The sequence below is a fragment of the Wyeomyia smithii genome, chromosome 2 (assembly GCF_029784165.1).
Source record: "Wyeomyia smithii strain HCP4-BCI-WySm-NY-G18 chromosome 2, ASM2978416v1, whole genome shotgun sequence".
NCBI lineage: Eukaryota > Metazoa > Arthropoda > Insecta > Diptera > Culicidae > Wyeomyia > Wyeomyia smithii.
The window spans coordinates 92361157-92378955 of NC_073695.1; the positions used below are offsets into that span (position 1 = coordinate 92361157).

The 17799-nt window shown below is 39.0% G+C and overlaps 5 protein-coding genes across 11 annotated transcripts in view; 2 read left to right on the forward strand and 3 right to left on the reverse strand.

The window, feature by feature from the left end:
- Nucleotides 1–535: 535 nt before the first annotated feature.
- Nucleotides 536–2299, reverse strand: LOC129719755 (uncharacterized protein K02A2.6-like). Its single transcript, XM_055671155.1, has 3 exons — nt 1666–2299; nt 1148–1450; nt 536–1104 (listed from the first exon to the last, which is right to left on the reverse strand). The coding sequence occupies exons 1-3, from the start codon at nt 2297–2299 to the stop codon at nt 536–538; spliced, it is 1506 nt and encodes a 501-aa protein (XP_055527130.1).
- A 497-nt stretch (nt 2300–2796) lies between these two features.
- LOC129725045 (uncharacterized) lies at nt 2797–4187 on the reverse strand. The gene has a single exon (XM_055680441.1). The coding sequence runs from the start codon at nt 3981–3983 to the stop codon at nt 2841–2843; it is 1143 nt and encodes a 380-aa protein (XP_055536416.1). The 5' UTR covers nt 3984–4187; the 3' UTR covers nt 2797–2840.
- Nucleotides 4188–8501: 4314 nt separating this feature from the next.
- On the forward strand, nt 8502–10779 carry LOC129725044 (uncharacterized). 4 transcript variants are annotated; one of them, XM_055680440.1, is made up of 5 exons: nt 8502–8548; nt 9337–9423; nt 9510–9619; nt 9675–9769; nt 9826–10779. In XM_055680440.1, exons 3-5 carry the CDS (start codon nt 9531–9533, stop codon nt 10650–10652), a joined length of 1011 nt encoding a protein of 336 aa, XP_055536415.1. In that variant the 5' UTR covers nt 8502–8548; nt 9337–9423; nt 9510–9530; the 3' UTR covers nt 10653–10779. The 4 variants fall into 4 exon arrangements, with proteins under 4 accessions (XP_055536415.1, XP_055536414.1, XP_055536411.1 ...); XM_055680439.1 differs by having other exon boundaries at nt 8530–8548; nt 9337–9448; XM_055680436.1 differs by lacking the exon at nt 8502–8548 and adding an exon at nt 8842–9169.
- On the reverse strand, nt 10660–11688 carry LOC129725052 (copper chaperone for superoxide dismutase). Its single transcript, XM_055680449.1, has 3 exons — nt 11532–11688; nt 11292–11481; nt 10660–11228 (listed from the first exon to the last, which is right to left on the reverse strand). The coding sequence occupies exons 1-3, from the start codon at nt 11571–11573 to the stop codon at nt 10738–10740; spliced, it is 723 nt and encodes a 240-aa protein (XP_055536424.1). The 5' UTR covers nt 11574–11688; the 3' UTR covers nt 10660–10737.
- A 2835-nt stretch (nt 11689–14523) lies between these two features.
- The window catches only part of LOC129725033 (uncharacterized), a 32301-nt gene continuing 29025 nt past the window's right edge, over nt 14524–17799 (forward strand). Inside the window, exons 1-2 of one of the 4 annotated variants that reach the window (XM_055680414.1) lie at nt 14524–14827; nt 15181–15303. In XM_055680414.1, the coding sequence (XP_055536389.1) occupies nt 15204–15303 (100 nt within the window). In that variant the 5' untranslated portion in view covers nt 14524–14827; nt 15181–15203. Of the gene's footprint in view, nt 15304–17799 lie in introns of all 4 variants that reach the window. The other 3 variants (XM_055680416.1, XM_055680413.1, XM_055680415.1) reach the window with 3 other exon arrangements.

The following is a 17799-nucleotide window of genomic DNA, read 5'->3' on the forward strand; positions in this document are numbered from 1 at the left end:
TGGAGTCAGGCCGTTCGGGATGCGTGGTAGGTGGCTTTCTCTGATCCATCAGGGAATCGATGCGCGATGCGAGCACCAATGCCCACGTTCGACGCGTCTGCGGACACAATTATTCGAATTCGAGGGTTATAGTGCGTTAGCATGAGCGGCGATTGGAGGATTACCTTGAAGCGGTCAAAGGAGCGCTGTTGGCTGTCGGTCCACTGGAAGCTGGTACTCTTTTTGAGTAGCTCGTCCAATGGTTGGCGAAGGGTGCGCATTTCCCGAATGTATTTCCCATAGTAATAATTCGCACCTAAGTTCGACCGCAGTGTGGGAACATCATGAGGAGGCGGCATGTTTACGATTGCCTTTACCTTGTCCGGGTCTAGACGAATGCCTTCCGTATCAAGAAGATGACCCAGGTATTTAGCTTGTCGCATGAAAAATCGACATTTTTCGAATTTGACCGTAAACCCATACTCTTGAAGACGCTGGAGGACACAATTCAGGTTCTGATTGTGCTCTTCGACAGTGCGGCCACCCACAAGTCGAGCTACGCAGATGCGCATGGGAGGCCACTGAGCATGGCGTCCATGATCTGCTGAAAGGCGCCGGATGCGCACTTGACACCGGGGGAGATCCGGTTAAATCGATAGCCCTTTGTGAGTGTTATGGTGACGAAATTTCTGCTTTCCTCGTCGAGCTTTACTTGCAGATAGGCATCCGAGAAGTCAATGTGACTAAACATCTTGCAATTCGCCAAGCGGTTGAATATATCCTCCGGGAGTGGAAGAGGGTAGTCCGGCTTGCGGACCACCACGATGAGAGCCGCCCAATCGGCATAAGTGACTGGAGTGATGATGCCCAAATTTACAAGTCGCTTCAGTTCGTCCTCGACTACGGCCTCCATGTTGTAGGAAACTGGCCAATTCAGCCTGAACGCTGGCTTGAGGGTGAGATGGACTTGAGTTTTCGTGCAGCGCCCCATGCGATTGGTGAACGCATCGGGAAAATTGGGCTTCAGGTCGGCTACCTGCTGATCTGGCTGTTTACTACCGACCAACTTGAAGAACGACGAAAACGGAACATCCCAGAGCCCGAATTCGTCCATGAGATCTGGGCCTAGAACATTCAAAGAAAGGTCAGCACAGCAGACGTAAGTTACCTTCCTTGTGAGTTTCGCCAATGGTGTACGTGGCCCGGAACATGGCCTCTATGTTCAACTTATCTCCAGATGCTGTTTGAACTTTACAGTCCGGTGGAGATGTTCTTGGTTCCCCGACGTTAATGCAGTTTTGCTTGGATATGATCGTGATGCCCGAGCCCGATCCCAGCTGCATTTCGACTGGAACTTCGTTGATCGCTGTCTCCAGATAGCGCCAATTGCGCGTAATATTGTTACTGTCACAATCCTTGATGCGTGGTAGTTTTTGTTTTTCTGTTTCCCCTTCGATGGCTTCGGATTCGACTTGGATGTTAAACAGGAACAGTAGCCCTCCTTATGGCCCGTACGCCCACAGTCACGGCATCTGTGCATCTTGAAATTGTATTCGCTGGAGTAGTGCATACTTCCGCACGCCCAACACGGCGACTTCGGCATGTCGGATTTGTTGCCGCCGAAGTTCTTTTTCTGTTGGTTGCGGGGGAGAGAACTGGAACGAACGGCCTATGTAGCAGATGTACCAGTCGCGAGAGGAACCTTACGACCGATTAGAGAAGTGTCCTTCTTTAAATTGATCATGATCTTGCACTTCTCTACAATCTTCTCCAGCGTGATGTCCTGGGTTTCGTTAATATTTGAAAGTAGCCGCATCCGAATGTCCACGCCCTTAGGTGACCTCAACCCGCACACGAAAATCAAAGCCTTTAACTGCTCCACTTTTAGCACCTGCAGCTTGAAATCTACACAAGCTCGATTGACTCGACAGGAGTAGGTTATGAAATCTTCATTTTCCTCTTTCGCAGTCTTGAGGCACTGGTACCGACGGTGGAAGGTGGACACCGGACTGCCGAAAATGGTTTTCAACTGGGCAAACGTCTCCTCGAAGGTGAATTCCTTAGAGGGCTTTGGAAGGATAAATGACGTGTATCTTTCGTGTGCTGTGGGGTTGAGATTTCGCAGTACTAGCGGCACCTTCGCGTCATCGTCGAGTTTGGAAGCGTCCTTTTCGAAGAGGTCTACATACCTGGCAAACCACGCATCAAACAAACAGCCTTTCTCCAGGTCGTATGTAAACTCAGTAATGTTGCTCGCTGAAAAATCCAGCACCAGCTCGCTCTGGTTAGTGTTTTGCACGTTCTCCTGGATGTTTTCCATTTGTTCCGCTAGCTGGCTCGTCAGGGCCTGCTGATTGGAGAGGATCTGCAGGATCGTTTCCTTGAATGGTTGCTCCCTTGTGCAGGTGTTGGCGGCGGTAGCACCATGTTAACACGTGGGTGGTGAAACTTACGACTTTTTCGAGTGGTTTTCACGAGAAAACGAAAAAACGACCCGCACGACTTTACTTACAGCCTCGTCGCCACTTTGATACGATGGTTGGACCGAATATGTAACGTAACAAACAATTAGATACTTTATTAACTATTAAATATATATTACAAAACAATAGCACAACGTGCTCAGCTGGCTTCTGGATGACCAATGACAGTTGCCTCTTAATACTATATGATGGTGCAAGACCGCAATTGTATCCGGTTGGATGACAGCTGTTCGGATGACAGCCTGAGAGTTAGGGTCGCCAGGATCGCACCCCAACACTAACATTTAAAGATGAGTAAAACAACGGTTTTCTTTCTGTGGTGTAGTAGACACAATTCTAATACAAAAGCTCATTTATTGACAATCTTGTAACGCTCAACTAAAAACCATATTTGCTTTGCGTTTGCCGCCGACTTTGACGGTTAGAGGACCACATTGCTTCTAGTTCCTGGGCATTAGCTTGGGCTTTCGATGCTAGATATGTGATGTGTGACTTACGTTTACTAGTGCACGTCCAATCCCCCGTTAGATGCCCTGTCGGAACATAACCAGTTTCTTCCTGCAACTTTCGACGCAAGAAGTCTTCCTTTGAAGGAACAATATCGGTAGAACTAATGTCAATGATATTGACATTCTCAACTCGAGCTCGTTTCGCTCGGTTACCACCGATCAATGTCGCAAGAGCTTGTTTATTGTCCAAATCGTTTACAACAGGTACAACTTGCTGGAATCCACTTGGCCCAGGCATGTTTTCTACCTGGTCGGGTTCGTCAAATTTCTTTGCAGCTTCGGCCATTTTAGCGGCCTTCTTGGCTACCATTGCAGCAATTTCATTCACACTAATTTCCGGAAGTTTCTCGTCGGTATTGAAAGAAAAAAAATCTGTTTTTTCCTCATCACTATCCTCACCTGTATCATCAGATGGTTCGGGAGGATTTGCGATTTTTGTCTGTGAACAAACTTCGTTTACAGCAACATTACGAGTTCGATTCGTTACTGAATCTGGAATTAGGCGATTCACGACAGGTTTGTTGACTGGGCTCTTTAACACACCAACAGACTCAGGGAAAGAAGTTGTAGATTTAGGCGTTGGTAGCATGCTAAGAAGCCCAGTAGATTTTTTCGAAGTTTCTGGACCAACAGATTTCGCTTTCGGTTTTGGTGCCTCGTTTTCAAAATCGCGGAGTGATGATATTACGATCTGCACTTTCCTATTTGGCACGTTTGCTCGAATAAAGTTCAGATTATTCGGTGGAGCAGGTTTGGTTTCAGACACTGCTTTCTTATGAAGAAACTCATCATCTTCTTCCTTGATGTTCAATTCATCGATATTGGGTTTTGGAGCGGGGAGATTAAGGCTCACTCTAGAATTTGTTTCATCATACATATCAGTGTTATGACCATTATTTACATTTGTGGAAAATACGGTTTTCGGTGACACATTGGGTGCAACTGATTGTTCGTCGACAATTTCTTGTTCAGATTCATCATCGCTGCTATAATCGTAAGCCACTAGAGACATTGTGACTTACTGATAGTGAACACTTTTAGTTCCGCTAGTTTTCAAACTATGATAATAACAAAACCTTCTTTATGTAATAATAAAATGTTACATCCACCACGCCATAACAAATTTCGTTTGATTTAAAAGCCTTTGCAAGTACAAAATGTAAACATTTGTACCTAAAACAGAAAGTGGCTTCTAGTTATTCTTCTTTTCGTTTAAAACAGAGATGCCAGATGTTTTCGAAAAATGTCTGCAACTGCTCGGAAAACCGGAAAAATGTGCTCGAAATCTGGAAAAAATCTATCCGTGATCCGAAAAAATTTCGCTCGCGCAGGCCAAAGTCTGTAAAAATCTGCACACATTTTAAGAAAACCTGGGCAAATATAAGGAGATTCTTACAAAAATCTGCAGAAACCGTGGAAAAACTGCAAATATCTGCAAATCGATAAATATCTGCATTCGGACTCCAAAAATCGGCGTTTTGCAGACAAATCTACACATTTGGTATCACTGGTTTAAAATTGCCCTCATGAAACATTACTTTTCGGCAACGACGCTTGCCAGTGTCGCCAAAAATATTTAATAAATAAAATATCAATATCTACACGTAAAACGAAAAGTACCCATTTTCATGTCGATTTCACTCAACGGCGTCGTTCCATGCAGGAAGCCATTTTTGAGTAGTTGTAGATTAATTCAATAGAAGGTATATAGCATTAAGAGTAATAATACGTCAAAAATATCCAACGTTTAGTTCAATCTTTTGAACTATGCCTTGGGTAGATTTCAGTTAATTTCATTCGATTTAATAAACATTAATTGAAAAAAGTGTATCATTGAAAAATAAAAGCTACTCAAAACCTACTCACGTAATACCCCGTCCACACTACACCGCATATCACCTGATATCAGGCGATTCGTGCTATCGAGGCCATATCACCATCCATATTACCTGATATCCCATACAATCGAGCTGTCAACGGATATCACCTCGAGCGTTCACATTGGAGTGAGCTGATATGATTTGACATTTGCTTTGGTAATTGAAAAGAGATAAAAAACAAAAACAGGTCAAAGATAAAATAAGACAACAAGAGCAATGGGATTAGGATAGAGATGTCAGCGAGTTGGCTCGCACCAACGCGAACTCTCATATGCAATTGTCAACATGTGCGGGATGAAAATAGCAAAAATATTTCCTTCCTTTTTTCTCACATGAAACGCGAAGTTCGAAATTTGTAGGGTTGCGTCAAATGTCTGTTGGACGTGTTGTCAACTGCTTGAAATGTGGTTATTATTGGTTTTCGAACATGATATCCGCGATAGCATGTAGCCGAGGTGATATCCGTTGACAGCTCGATTGTATGGGATATCAGGTACAGTCGCTGTTCGATAACTGCATGTCTTTTAACTGCAACGCTTTTGAACTGCAAGACCGATAACTGCAACAACTTTGCAGTTATCGGACCGCAATCCGTCAAATCTAAAGTCAAAGTCATATTTGACATTGAAGTGACAAATCTCGCGGGAGGATTCTAAATGCATTCGAAAATGAAAATTGTTGAATATCTAGAAACTTTTCAAAAGGACTTTTTCATTTCGATTTCGTTTACTTGTTGTCGCTTCATTCTAGATGGGAGATTATAGATCTCCACTATTAAGGGGTTATATACCTTTTTGGTCGAGAAAAATGAGGGAAGTTTGAATTTATTTTCAAGTGCATAGCACCATTTTCAGTGGTATTTTTCTGAAAGTACAGTTTAACAACAACAAAAAAATACGTTTGATTTTGAGATATACCAATTATTACTGGAATAATAGCCGTTTCCCCGAAAAGCTATTTTTTTGCAGAGGCTTGCGGTCAGAGTTGCCAATGAAAATTTAATTTGAACTGGAAGAATGCTAAAGAAAAAACTGGAAAAAAACTGGATTCCAAATAAATTTACAAAATACTGAAAAAATAAATTGTGAGAGAGCTTCTTTATGATGGTTATTGAATACAATATAAGTTTTAAATACAGCAACTTCGGGCTTACATTTTGTTGAAATTGTAGACTGAACTGTAGACTGAAAATTTTCATTTACAGGAGCAAAATTTGAAATTGCGCAACCAGTTTATCACAAATCCAAGAAAATAAAGCTTTTATCGTTCACTATAACTTTTAACAAAAGAATTGATGCAACGTTTTCTTACGTTACATCAGTGAATACGAACAATTTCCGAACTGCTATGCAACTGGAATCAATTTGAAGAATGCCACCTGCATATAATATTTTTGAGATGGATGGTTTTTATTTTTATGTAATTGCAATTTTTCTTTTCTTCATAATCTGATAAAATCTATTTGTTAGTTTTAGAGTAACATACTCGTCATACTGAACTTACTCGTCTTTTTATCTCAACCATGCAATACAATCCTTAATTTGGTCGTGTTTCATGCGAGAAGATACAATACTGAAAATGCTGTTAAGAATTGCTACAATGACTTATCAATCCACAAAATTTACGTTCTAAAAATATTTCCAAACCAGTCGGAGCTTGAGTGTCCAAAAAATCTGGATAAAACTGGCAAATATACAAAAAACCTGGAAGATTTCGGGATTAAACTGTTTGACTGGATCACTTGAAAAAAACTGGAAGAATCCAGTTTAAACTGGAACATTGGCAACTCTGCTTGCGGTGATCCTGATAGAGACTCAGCTGGTCAACCTTAATCAAAAAGCTCATATTATTTCATTGGTTTAGGAGTGTGCCGTGTCCTTGAGCGATCGCTTTTATGAGTATTTTGTTTTCAGTGCAAACGGGAACGTTTTTCCCAAAAAATGCACGTTTTGAGCGCTAAAAATTGCATTAAATTTTTTTTGCGGCAAAATGTAACGGTATGTTTCAAATAGCGATCGTTCAAGGACCGGCGAATATAATAACGAAAATTTAAAAAGTAGGAGGTTGTATCCAAGACAAGACCGCATAACTGACGTTGAACTATGCATTAAATTCTGCCGCAGTCAAACAATTTACCTTATTTATTTACCTAATCCTACCCACTGTTAGGGCAGCACAAAGACTGCGATCAACATAACCGATTTTGAATAACAAACTGCCCTGTTAGAACGCATTCACAAAGTCATTTAATTCGACTAATATTTGACATCAGTCAATCCCCTCTGGTCTAATTTACTGAATGTGAAACAGCTTTTACAGCTCGTGTTTTCAGTGTCTTTACTCCCCCACTGTTGAGGCAGCACAAAGCAAGCAATAGTAGACTTTATGACTCAATAATGAAACACTTACAACAATGCATTTGTTAATAGTGTGCGTAGTTCAACGTCAGTTATGCGGTCTTGTCTTGGATACAACCTCCTACTTTTTTAATTTTCGTTATTAAATTCGCCGGTCCTTGAACGATCGCTTTTTGAAACATACCGTTACATTTTGCCGCAAAAAAATTTTAATGCAATTTTTAGCGCTCAAAACGTGCATTTTTTGGGAAAAACGTTCCCGTTTGCACTGGAAACAAAATACTCATAAAAGCGATCGCTCAAGGACACGGCACACTTCTAAACCAATGAAATAATATGAGTTTTTTGATTAAGGTTGACCAGCTGAGTCTCTATCAGGATCACCGCAAGCAGAGTTGCCAATGTTCCAGTTTAAACTGGATTCTTCCAGTTTTTTTCAAGTGATCCAGTCAAACAGTTTAATCCCGAAATCTTCCAGTTTTTTTTGTATATTTGCCAGTTTTATCCAGATTTTTTGGACACTCAAGCTCCGATTGGTTTGGAAATATTTTTAGAACGTAAATTTTGTGGATTGATAAGTCATTGTAGCAATTCTTAACAGCATTTTCAGTATTGTATCTTCTCGCATGAAACACGACCAAATTAAGGATTGTATTGCACCAGAGGACGTAATTTTCGTTTCAACAAGGCTTGACAATTTTCAATAGTACAATAGTTCGCATAATCGATCAACACTTTTCTACATTTAGGTGGATGAGTGTATAATTTTCCAATCAATTGCTGCAAGAATGAAGGAAATCGGTTGAAAACAAACCGATTTATAAGCATTTAAAAAGGGACAATTTTCGTCCCCTTTTCGTTAATAGTCCTGCAATCAGGATCACGCAAAGTCATTTTTCGAAAAACTTTATTCCGAGATAATCGCGTGTAAAGTTTCAAGTTTAGCTTATGCGGCCGTGGCGAGGCGCCCTGCAAATCGCTCTAACTTTCTTCTCAGATCAGATTTCTCAGATTTGCTCAGATCATTATGAAAATTTGTGAAAATGTTCTCAAGATGTTTTATTTGAAGATAATGCAATGAAAACTTTTTCGGCTATTTGAAAGCTAAAAAGGTATATAACCCCTTAATCAATGAAGCAAAATCACCATGTTATATGGTTCACTTTCCGTAATTATTATAAGAGAAAAATAATAATATTTCTTGTGCATTGTTTGGCTAGCTTTTACAACTCAGTTAGGCAGTGCATAGTAGATCACAAACAATATTTTGTGACCTAGCGTTAAAAAGACCATTTTAGAAACTGATAGGTGTCACGGATCCTGCTGACATCGGCTGCGATGTAAGTTAAAATATAAGTTTAAATTAAAACTAAACTTCCAAATTACTTGTTTGTTTTTCAACTCTATACATGGATTAATCGGCCTATTTAGTATGCTTGAATAAAAATAATCTCTCTACTTATCTGCATATTTTATCTGATTTAATTGGATTTAGAATATGATCCACCGATTTCTCTACCTGTAGACTAATCTACCTGTTTCGTCTGGTTTCGTTTCGTATATGGGCTCGAACAAAATCACCCTAAAATCACTCGATTTGGTTGGTTTTCGTTGACCGATTTCGTATCCTGATCAATCGGTAAACCCCCCTGTTAAACTCCCATAAGAGTTGTTGCAACAATCAGTTGATTCGTCGGAATCGAAATCGGGCAATTGTGCCTACGAGAATGTACTAAATATGGGGAAAAATAGGAGGGTCTTTTTATCAGGTATACATTCGACACTTTAAAAAGTTTGTTTACATTGTGTACGCAGAACTTGATTTAAGCGGATTCGGTTCGAGGCGAGGCTTATAACAAATTACTGTGCTACAAGAAATTAACGTGGACGGAAGAATCAAAACTGTTACAGTTTCTAGCAACCCAGAGATGATTTATCATAAATTAAAATGTATTTTACAGGTCATTGTTTAAACTATTACATTTTGGTTTTGATTATTCGCGGTTGGTTTGAGTCATGCTTCGAACAGTTCAAATATTCCAACAAAACCATTTTTTCTAATGACATTTTTGTTAGCGGTAATGATTCACATTCTTATACATTTTTTCCCTAAATCTTACTTCTTCAGGATAGCACCGCAAGAATTGAGAAACCATATCTACCTTACGAAGATGAGTTCCAAACTCGAATAGAAAATCTTAATGCAAAGGAGAAGGTTAGTTTAGGAAATGTTTTATGATGTAATTAATAATTGATAATGTTCTTGTGGCTTTATAAACACTATTGATGTACTGTTTGCAGGTCATTCTTAAAAAACAATTCATGCAACATGAATGGAGCCTAGGAAGCACTACAGTATTAGCAATATATAGAAATGCAGAAATAACAACGGTGTCAGAGTTTGTGTTGAGGTATACTTACCGAAACTATTATTTTCCGTGCTGAAATAATATTTTTTTGATTTAGTTTGAATTCCAGAGAAGAAATACAACAGGTTATGAATGATTTACTCGAAACTAAACACATTCTTTTGGCTGAATTGATACAAGTTTCTAATTTAGGTAAAGTGAAAAAGAGTTGTAAGAATCACTTAACACAACCTTAACTTTTTTTTCAGGAGTTAGTTACTCGGTAGCAATCAATGAAATCTTGCGGGAATGTTTTACCCTTGCTTTAAACGACTTACTGGAAAATTCGGACATTATACCTTGCAATTATCTACGCCAGCTTCGACCCTATCTTAAAGATGTAGAGTTAAACGCACTGAGAAACCAACATATACAGTTGCTACTATGCAAAGATATAGGTTGTACTTTAGAACAGGCCATTGGTTTACAACATAATTGGATTGCCGACAATCAAATAGGCACTAACAGCGTCCTGAACGAATTGATGCTAGAGATGGTTCAGGACACAGCAAATACCATTGCAAAACTTTTTGAAAGTATGACAAACACAAATATCTCATGGAAACATTTTCTTAGTTTGCTTCATTTGGTATCAGTAGCAATCAACGATAATAAAGTGGAGATTCTCCGCTTGAGAGCAATTATTAAAGAAACATTTAACGAAATTATCAAACATGGCCAATTTGAAAAATTTGTGCAACTGATATTAACTGCCAGAGAAATATGCGCAGCCAACAAACATGTTCTTGGAGAATACAGCAGTTGGTATAAGGTAACCTTCGGGGAAATGAGTTATCGATTAACTAAGGAAAACTTCATTCTTGTGATGGAAATGATGACTAAACTGATACCACTGGAGGAAAGTTTAGAATATCTGCAAATCCATGTAAAAATGGCAATTTCTTCTCCTCCAAAATGTATGGAAATAGTAGTAACCTATAAGCAACTGTGCCGAGCGCAACTAATGAAGTTAGAGAACAAAAGCGAATGTGAAAAAAATATCAGCCAGGAACTCATTGTCATCGATAATGAATAACGATTAATTTTAAAAGGAATTTCATTCCTTCCTTTACTAGCCAAGCATCAAAAAAGCCTCCCTTTTAAAATAATTTGTTATAGAATCAGCGTCCTGTTTTTTCTAAGACTGATTTCTGTTCCTCTGTGCGACGATTATTTCCAGCCAGTGGTCTATCACGTTCATCCCAAAGCGTTACACCATCACAAGCACATATCTTTTTATAGTTTTCGAAAATTCCAGCCGATCGAGCTATTATTCCGCAAGCTAACCTGTCGTTATTACATTCTTTGGCTATAACTACGGACCTTCCAATCAGATCTTCCACAGCAAGTTCCTCCTTGTAAAATCTTATAGTGGCTCTGCCGTTTTCATCCGACTGAATATCGTTGCAATTGTATATTTCACCCACAGAAGCACATCCTTTCGACATATCACCACACTCATGAACGTTTAGTTTGTATGACTTATTTGCATCCAATCCATCAATTATTCCATCTACAACTGTTCCCGTATCAATGAGTGTGCAAAATCGTACCACTCCGCATATCTTGCTATCGTTATTACCATAGTTCACGATGGATACCGCTGATTGTCCTAGTCCAAAACAATTATTTTCTAATGGATATGTACTAACAAACAAATAAACAAATGTTTTACCACCAAAGCCTGAAAGCACAGCTCGTCTGCCAGTAGCTTCAATACGACGTTGTATTTCAATCCACGGCAGAGCCGTCTCCACTAGCACACTTCCTTTTTTCGGATCTATATGTACCTTACCGACATCCGCAAGTGCTTCGTGAACTTTCTCAACACATTGATGGCTAGAGATTTGCACAGCAAATTCAATCTGTAAAATTTTACTTTTATTGACTTAACAATCTGACCATATCGAAATACCTTTATGTCAGTTTTTTTATCCATTTTTGTTTTTCTCATCATTTATGACGTCTGAAAAATTCTAAAATCATTTCCGATAGATATGTTTAAAACTGTTTGTTTATAACAAATTTCTACTTATACGCAGGGATGCCAGGTCGTTTAATGATTATCCCGTATCCAACACAGAGCTGCCAGATTTTATTTTGAAATATATTTATGCAATGCACCCGTAAAAAAATCTGTATTTTCCTGTATTTTGTTCGACGCCTGGGTTCGAATTCCAGCGCCGACATAGGTGTCGATGGTTGTGGAGTGGCGTGATCCACTCACAACTAACTCAACTGGTCTATAGGTTTAGTCCTAGCCGACACCAGGAGATTTTCTGAGGCGAACCAAACCGACGGAAAATAAGCAAGAATAAAAAAAATTGATTGCTGAAATTCTGTACAAATCTGTATTAAAAATCAAAATTGTGTATGAATTCTGTAACATTTCTGTATCGTGGTCAAAAAATCTGTATAATACAGAAAAATCTGTATACTGATCCAACATCTTAATCAGAGGGGATTCACTGCTGTCAAATTTAATATATGTGTGCGTTATCGCAGATCAACTCTGGTCCATGACGTTTGTTGGTCCGTGATGTTTGTAGCTATGAACAATAATAGGGGAAAAATCACTACACAACATATTCATGAAAGTTTTTCACGGTTTCTCGAGTTTTTTTTCACATCGATCAATTTCATGGCCAAAAAGAACAAAAACTTAAACAAACGCCATGTTGCCGAATATGTTGGTTAACCCCCCTGATCTTAATGCAATATGGCGTCGTTTGTTTAGTAAACAATTTGAAAACCATGATTTTTCTCGACCACTTGAATAAACAGTGCAGTACTTGCAGAAGATATATTAATGTAAATGGTGTTACCAAAATTATTACAACAATAATTGTCATTACTGGTAAATCTTGTCGTGTCTTGCTGTGTCAGTGGTACCGAAATGTCAGTGGTACCACGATGTCAGTGGTACCACGATGTCAGTGGTACCGCTATAAGATTTGGTAACGCGACTGTTATATCAAATTTGACGTTTATAGCATGGCCCTGTTACGTACCGAGAAGAAATGACTTACATGTCTTCCAACCCTAGATGGCTCGTTGAAATCATTAAAACGGTTAAACCAGTCATACAAAAATGGAGTCTTTTCATAGGCCTGGTTAAAACCGACTGAAGGCTTTAAAAATTACCGGCAAATCGATAACTGTGGAACAAAAAATAAGGTTACCACCTTTGCAAAATGTGGGTCGTAATCCTATATTTTCCATATTTCACATAGTTTTCTATATTTTCACATATTTTGCATTGCGTTGACGTTAATTTGACAGAAAATGTATGGACTAACTGTCAAAATGCCGCAAACGCAGCCGCAACGTAGCAATTGTGTTTAAACCTTTAATCAATAAGGCAAAATCACCATGTTATGTGGTTCACTTTCCGTAACTATTATAAGAGAAAAAAATATCCCTTGTGCATTGTTTGGCTAGCTTTCAATACTCAGCGAGGCATAGTAGATCACAAACAATATTTTGTGACCTAGCGTTAAATAGACCATTTTACGAACTGAAAGGTGTCACGGATCCCGCTGATATTGATGTGGCTTTTACTTATGTCAGTGGTTCCGAGTGTTCTGTCAAAATTTCATTCATGAATTGAGTTCAGAAACGTCTCGTAAAATGGTCTATGGGTCCATCCACAAACCACGTGGACAGCTTTGGGAGGGGGGGTTGGCTAATGTCCACGATCCATACATTTTTTTAGAATTTATATGGACAGTTGTCCATGTAGGGGAAGGGGGGGGGGTCAAAATCGTTAAAAATCTGTCCACGTGGTATGTGGATGGGCCCTATTGTAGTGATTATCTTCGTCTACATATTTGTTATGTAACATAATTACTGAAACGCGATAAACTATGATGCGGAAATATGAATATCAAATTGATTCTCTTTCAGAAAGCTCTTTCAGCAGGAATTTTGAAACTGAAGTAATCAGAAAGGTTCGCATATTACGAACTTTACATTATCCAGCTTTTTACGCACCATAATGGCGGTCGCTATAATCCGTGTTAGTAGTATGCGAACCTCTCTGCTTACGACAGGTTTGCGGTTTCTGAAAAATTGGCAACATAAATGTTGCCACATATATTTTTCTTTTGATAAAATATATGAAGACTTCAAACTGACGTATGCAGAGTTATCAAAAGGGTGGGTAATTTATTACGAATTTTGCATTATAGAGTCCACCATTATGGCGCGTAAAAAGCTATATAGCACTGACATTATGGTGCGTAAAAAACTGGATACAGATATTTTACGATTTGGCTATGGTGACAGATTTTCTGTGCTTAAAATACAGAGGAAAATGTGGCAACACTGGCTGTCATTGATGCTTTTATACAGATACCAGATGTGCAGATGTGTCTGCTAAATGCAAATTTTTAAAGTCCGTCGGCAAACTTTTTTTGGTTTACAAATATTCATAGTTTATCTATTCAGCTTTTTACGCACCGTAATGGCGGTCGCTATAATCCGTGTTAGTAATATGCGAACCTCCCTGCTGACGTCAGATTTGCGATTTCTGAAAAATTTGCAACACAAATGTTGCCAGATATATTTTTCCTTTGATAAATTGTATGAAGACTTCAAACTGACGTAAGCAGAGTTGTCAAAAGGGTGGGTAATTTATCACGAACTTTGCGTTATAGCGTCCGCCATTATGGTGCGTAAAAATCTGGATAGCTCCTGCAGATTTCTGTTAGAGCTTCCTCATATTTGGGTAGACTTTTTTCAAAATGGTTGCAGTTTTTACAGACTTTTGGCAGAGCGAGCGTAACTTTTCCGAGCTGCGGGTAGTTTTTTCTAAAATTTGGGTCAGATTTTTTTTTGAGTTTTCGAGAAATGTCAGAAAATCTTCAAAAACATCTGGCATCTCTGCTTCTATAGCAGGCCCTTTGACAAATCAAAACATAACAGAAGCAGAACGTATTATTCATTGTGTCTTGTGTCTTCTAATTGTTTACTAGCTCCTAAAAGTTGATCTGTAAATTACTTATTCTTTGATAAAAATAGCCAGTTACGTTAGTGATAATCAACAAAGTGGTTTAAATTATTATTACTATTAGTACTGGTGTGTTCATTTATTACGCCCAAAAAAATTTTTTTTAGGAAATCGGAAGTGCCTTGCTGCTCTGAGGTTCCGTAAGTCTCGAAATAATCGAGAATTCCTGAAACTGTCCCAGTACAACTGCAAAAAAATAGGTAAATATTTGGCTACAAACATATTTAAAACGTAAACATATTTGGCCGATCGAAACATGTTCAAATAATAAATTGAGTATACGTAAGCAACCTTGAGCGTGTCATGAAAGGGCAATTGCTGTGTACAGATATGTATATTTTTATGGTACAGCCTCATTAACGAGATTTTGGAGGACATCGACACAGTTGGTTTACCATATCGAATATTTTCAATGCTCGATTACGTCGCCCAAAAACAATTATTCTATTTTTCTGTGCAGTTAATATATATTAGGTAACATGGTTTTTGTAGGATTCTAGGTTTTTTTTTTAAGATAACTCAAATAGATGAATAATAATTGATGAAACCAAAGTGTATTTGTTTTCTACTTGTACAATGCACACCGATGAGCTTGATATGGATCCGGGACGCGCTGGACCGGACGGTAACAGCATGAAATCTACAGCTGGAAGTAATGTATCTAGTCACGGTAACGGTTCGTGAACATGATTCATCTTTCACATTTAAATTAAGCAATTGTGTTGATGCACCTTGTCTCTTATTCTATTCCGCTGTTTTCAAATGCATTTTCTTTTTCTATCTTGATGTCTAAAGAATTGTTATATAACAACAAGATTAACTTACCACCTGTTACAATACCTACAATTTGTTTTTATTCTTATCAATTGTGATCTATCTCACTCATAGAAGAACAGTTTTACCATATGTTTGTTCTTTCACAGCACAAAAAACAAACCCACATACTCATTTTAATTTAAAATAGATTCACAGTTAGCTCCCGTCAGGTGTTAATAAACTTTCATATATTTATATAAAATTTCAGATGCTTGCTTTTTGAATTCCAGTGCTTATTCGATTTTATCACTCAAAAATTTCACCGTGAATTTGGCGAAATGATGAAATATTTATTTTTTGTGTTAGGTTCTATTGAAATTCATGATTTCTGAGTAAAATGATGCACTTTCATAATTCAACGGGATATACGTTCAAAATACAAATGAATAACCTAAAAAAAATTAGTTCCTTATATTCATCTCCGTAGCATTTTCGCGAAATTTCGTAAGGCAATTATACATCCATGCAATATTAACATGATTTGTACTGCCTATTCTTAAGCATTATCAGGAGTAGTGATGGGAAATATCGCCCAAAACAAACATCGATAACAATCGATAACTCCGGGGTTTTTATCGATATTATCGATAAGTATCGATAATTTGACAGCTAACGTTTGCGGTAAAAAATTTTTTTTTCAGATGGTGATGAAAAAAAAAAAACTATTTCAGATTGTGATGAAAAAAAACTATGACAGATAATTCAGTTGGACAAATTTCCCATGGAAGGTTATCATGTTAGCTTCCTCACAAAAAATATTACGTCCTTGCGTGCAGCCTTCCGGCAGTTAACCGGAACATTCGCCATGGCGATTCAAGTTTGTCCAGAAATTCTCGATGGGAAGCAGGTGGGGGATATTGGGCGGATTCGCCAACTTCGGTACCACATCGATATTCAGCCGCTCCATTTCCTCCAACGATCGCTTCGAGTAGTTGGCCGACGTCAAATCTGGCCAGAACACCGTGTCTTCGCGCTTATGGTATTTCTTGATGAACGACGCAACTTCTGTCAGGCACTTCGTACTATAAATTTCCCTGTTCACGGCCAGCCCGGAGCGAAAGCAAAGCAACTTTGACATCCCTTTCTCCGGTAAAGGTAAAATACGAAGAGCCCTGCTAGTCGTTGCCATCCAGGGTGAGATAGGTCTAGTCGTCCAATACCACTGCCGCGTCGCGATTCACCGGGAAAATCGACTTGACCATCTTATTCAACCGCTGTTGCTGCGTCATTGCCTGCAGCTCCGAGACTGGACGGGACTGCCGCTTCCTGCATGCATGTCCATGTCCTCCACACTGTTTTAGAGCATGTACCAACCTTTCGGCCTCTTGTCGCTCAGGGTCGTTTGCCGTCCGGAACCGGGCTTTCTTTCGATGCTCTGATCGTTGGCCAATAGTGTCAAGATGTTGTAGATGCCAGAACCGGCATACCCGGCGTCCACAAAGTGCCGCACGATGTCCGTTTTTGACGCGGCGGGGTACCATTCTTTGAACGCGCACACTTCTGAACGGAGTAGCTTCACTTTTTTCGCCATCACAGTTTAAGTTTGACTGATAGAACAGTCAATTTTTTTTTGCTTACTCATGGGTTACTATGATTGATGATGCATGAGTAGTTTCGTCAGTGCGATTAAAGGTAAACCCATGAAAAATCGGCAATTTTTGACCATTTTTTCACCGCAAACGTTATTCGACAAATGCAATTTTGCTATATAAATTCGTTAAAAACAGAGACAGAGATGGCCGAAATAGAATGGATACGTTTGCGTTGCGTTGACGTCAATGTGACAGTAAATGTATGGGCTAACTGTCAAATTGCCGCAAACGCAACCGCAACGTATCCATTGTGTTAAGGCCTTGAATGACAAATCTTACGATACTGCGAATGAAAATTCAAACAACCGGACGAGTTAAACAGTTTGTTTTGGAAAGTTTTCGGGTTTTACGCCGGGAGTGCTTTCTACGGGGAACTTGATCTGTGAAATAAACTTTACCTCGGTGCTCACTTCCTTCGTGGGGGAGGTAAAATACGAAGAGCCCTGCTAGTCGTTTCCATCCAGGGTGAGATAGGTCTAGTCGTCCAATACCACTGTCGCGTCGCGATTCACCGGGAAAATCGACTTGACCATCTTATTCAACCGCTGTTGCTGCGTCATTGCCGAAGTTCGTTTTGAAGGGTGTATAATAAGGGAAATAATTGAAGCAGGCAAAATTCTGTCAATTTTCAAATGGCCAAAACTTCACGAAAAATGAATCGATTCTGACAAAACAGGTTTAATTTTACTGGAAAACTGTCCTAGTTTCCTAGTATTACTTGAGAACTGGACGTAACCAAGGGTCACTGGAAATGTTTTGGATTT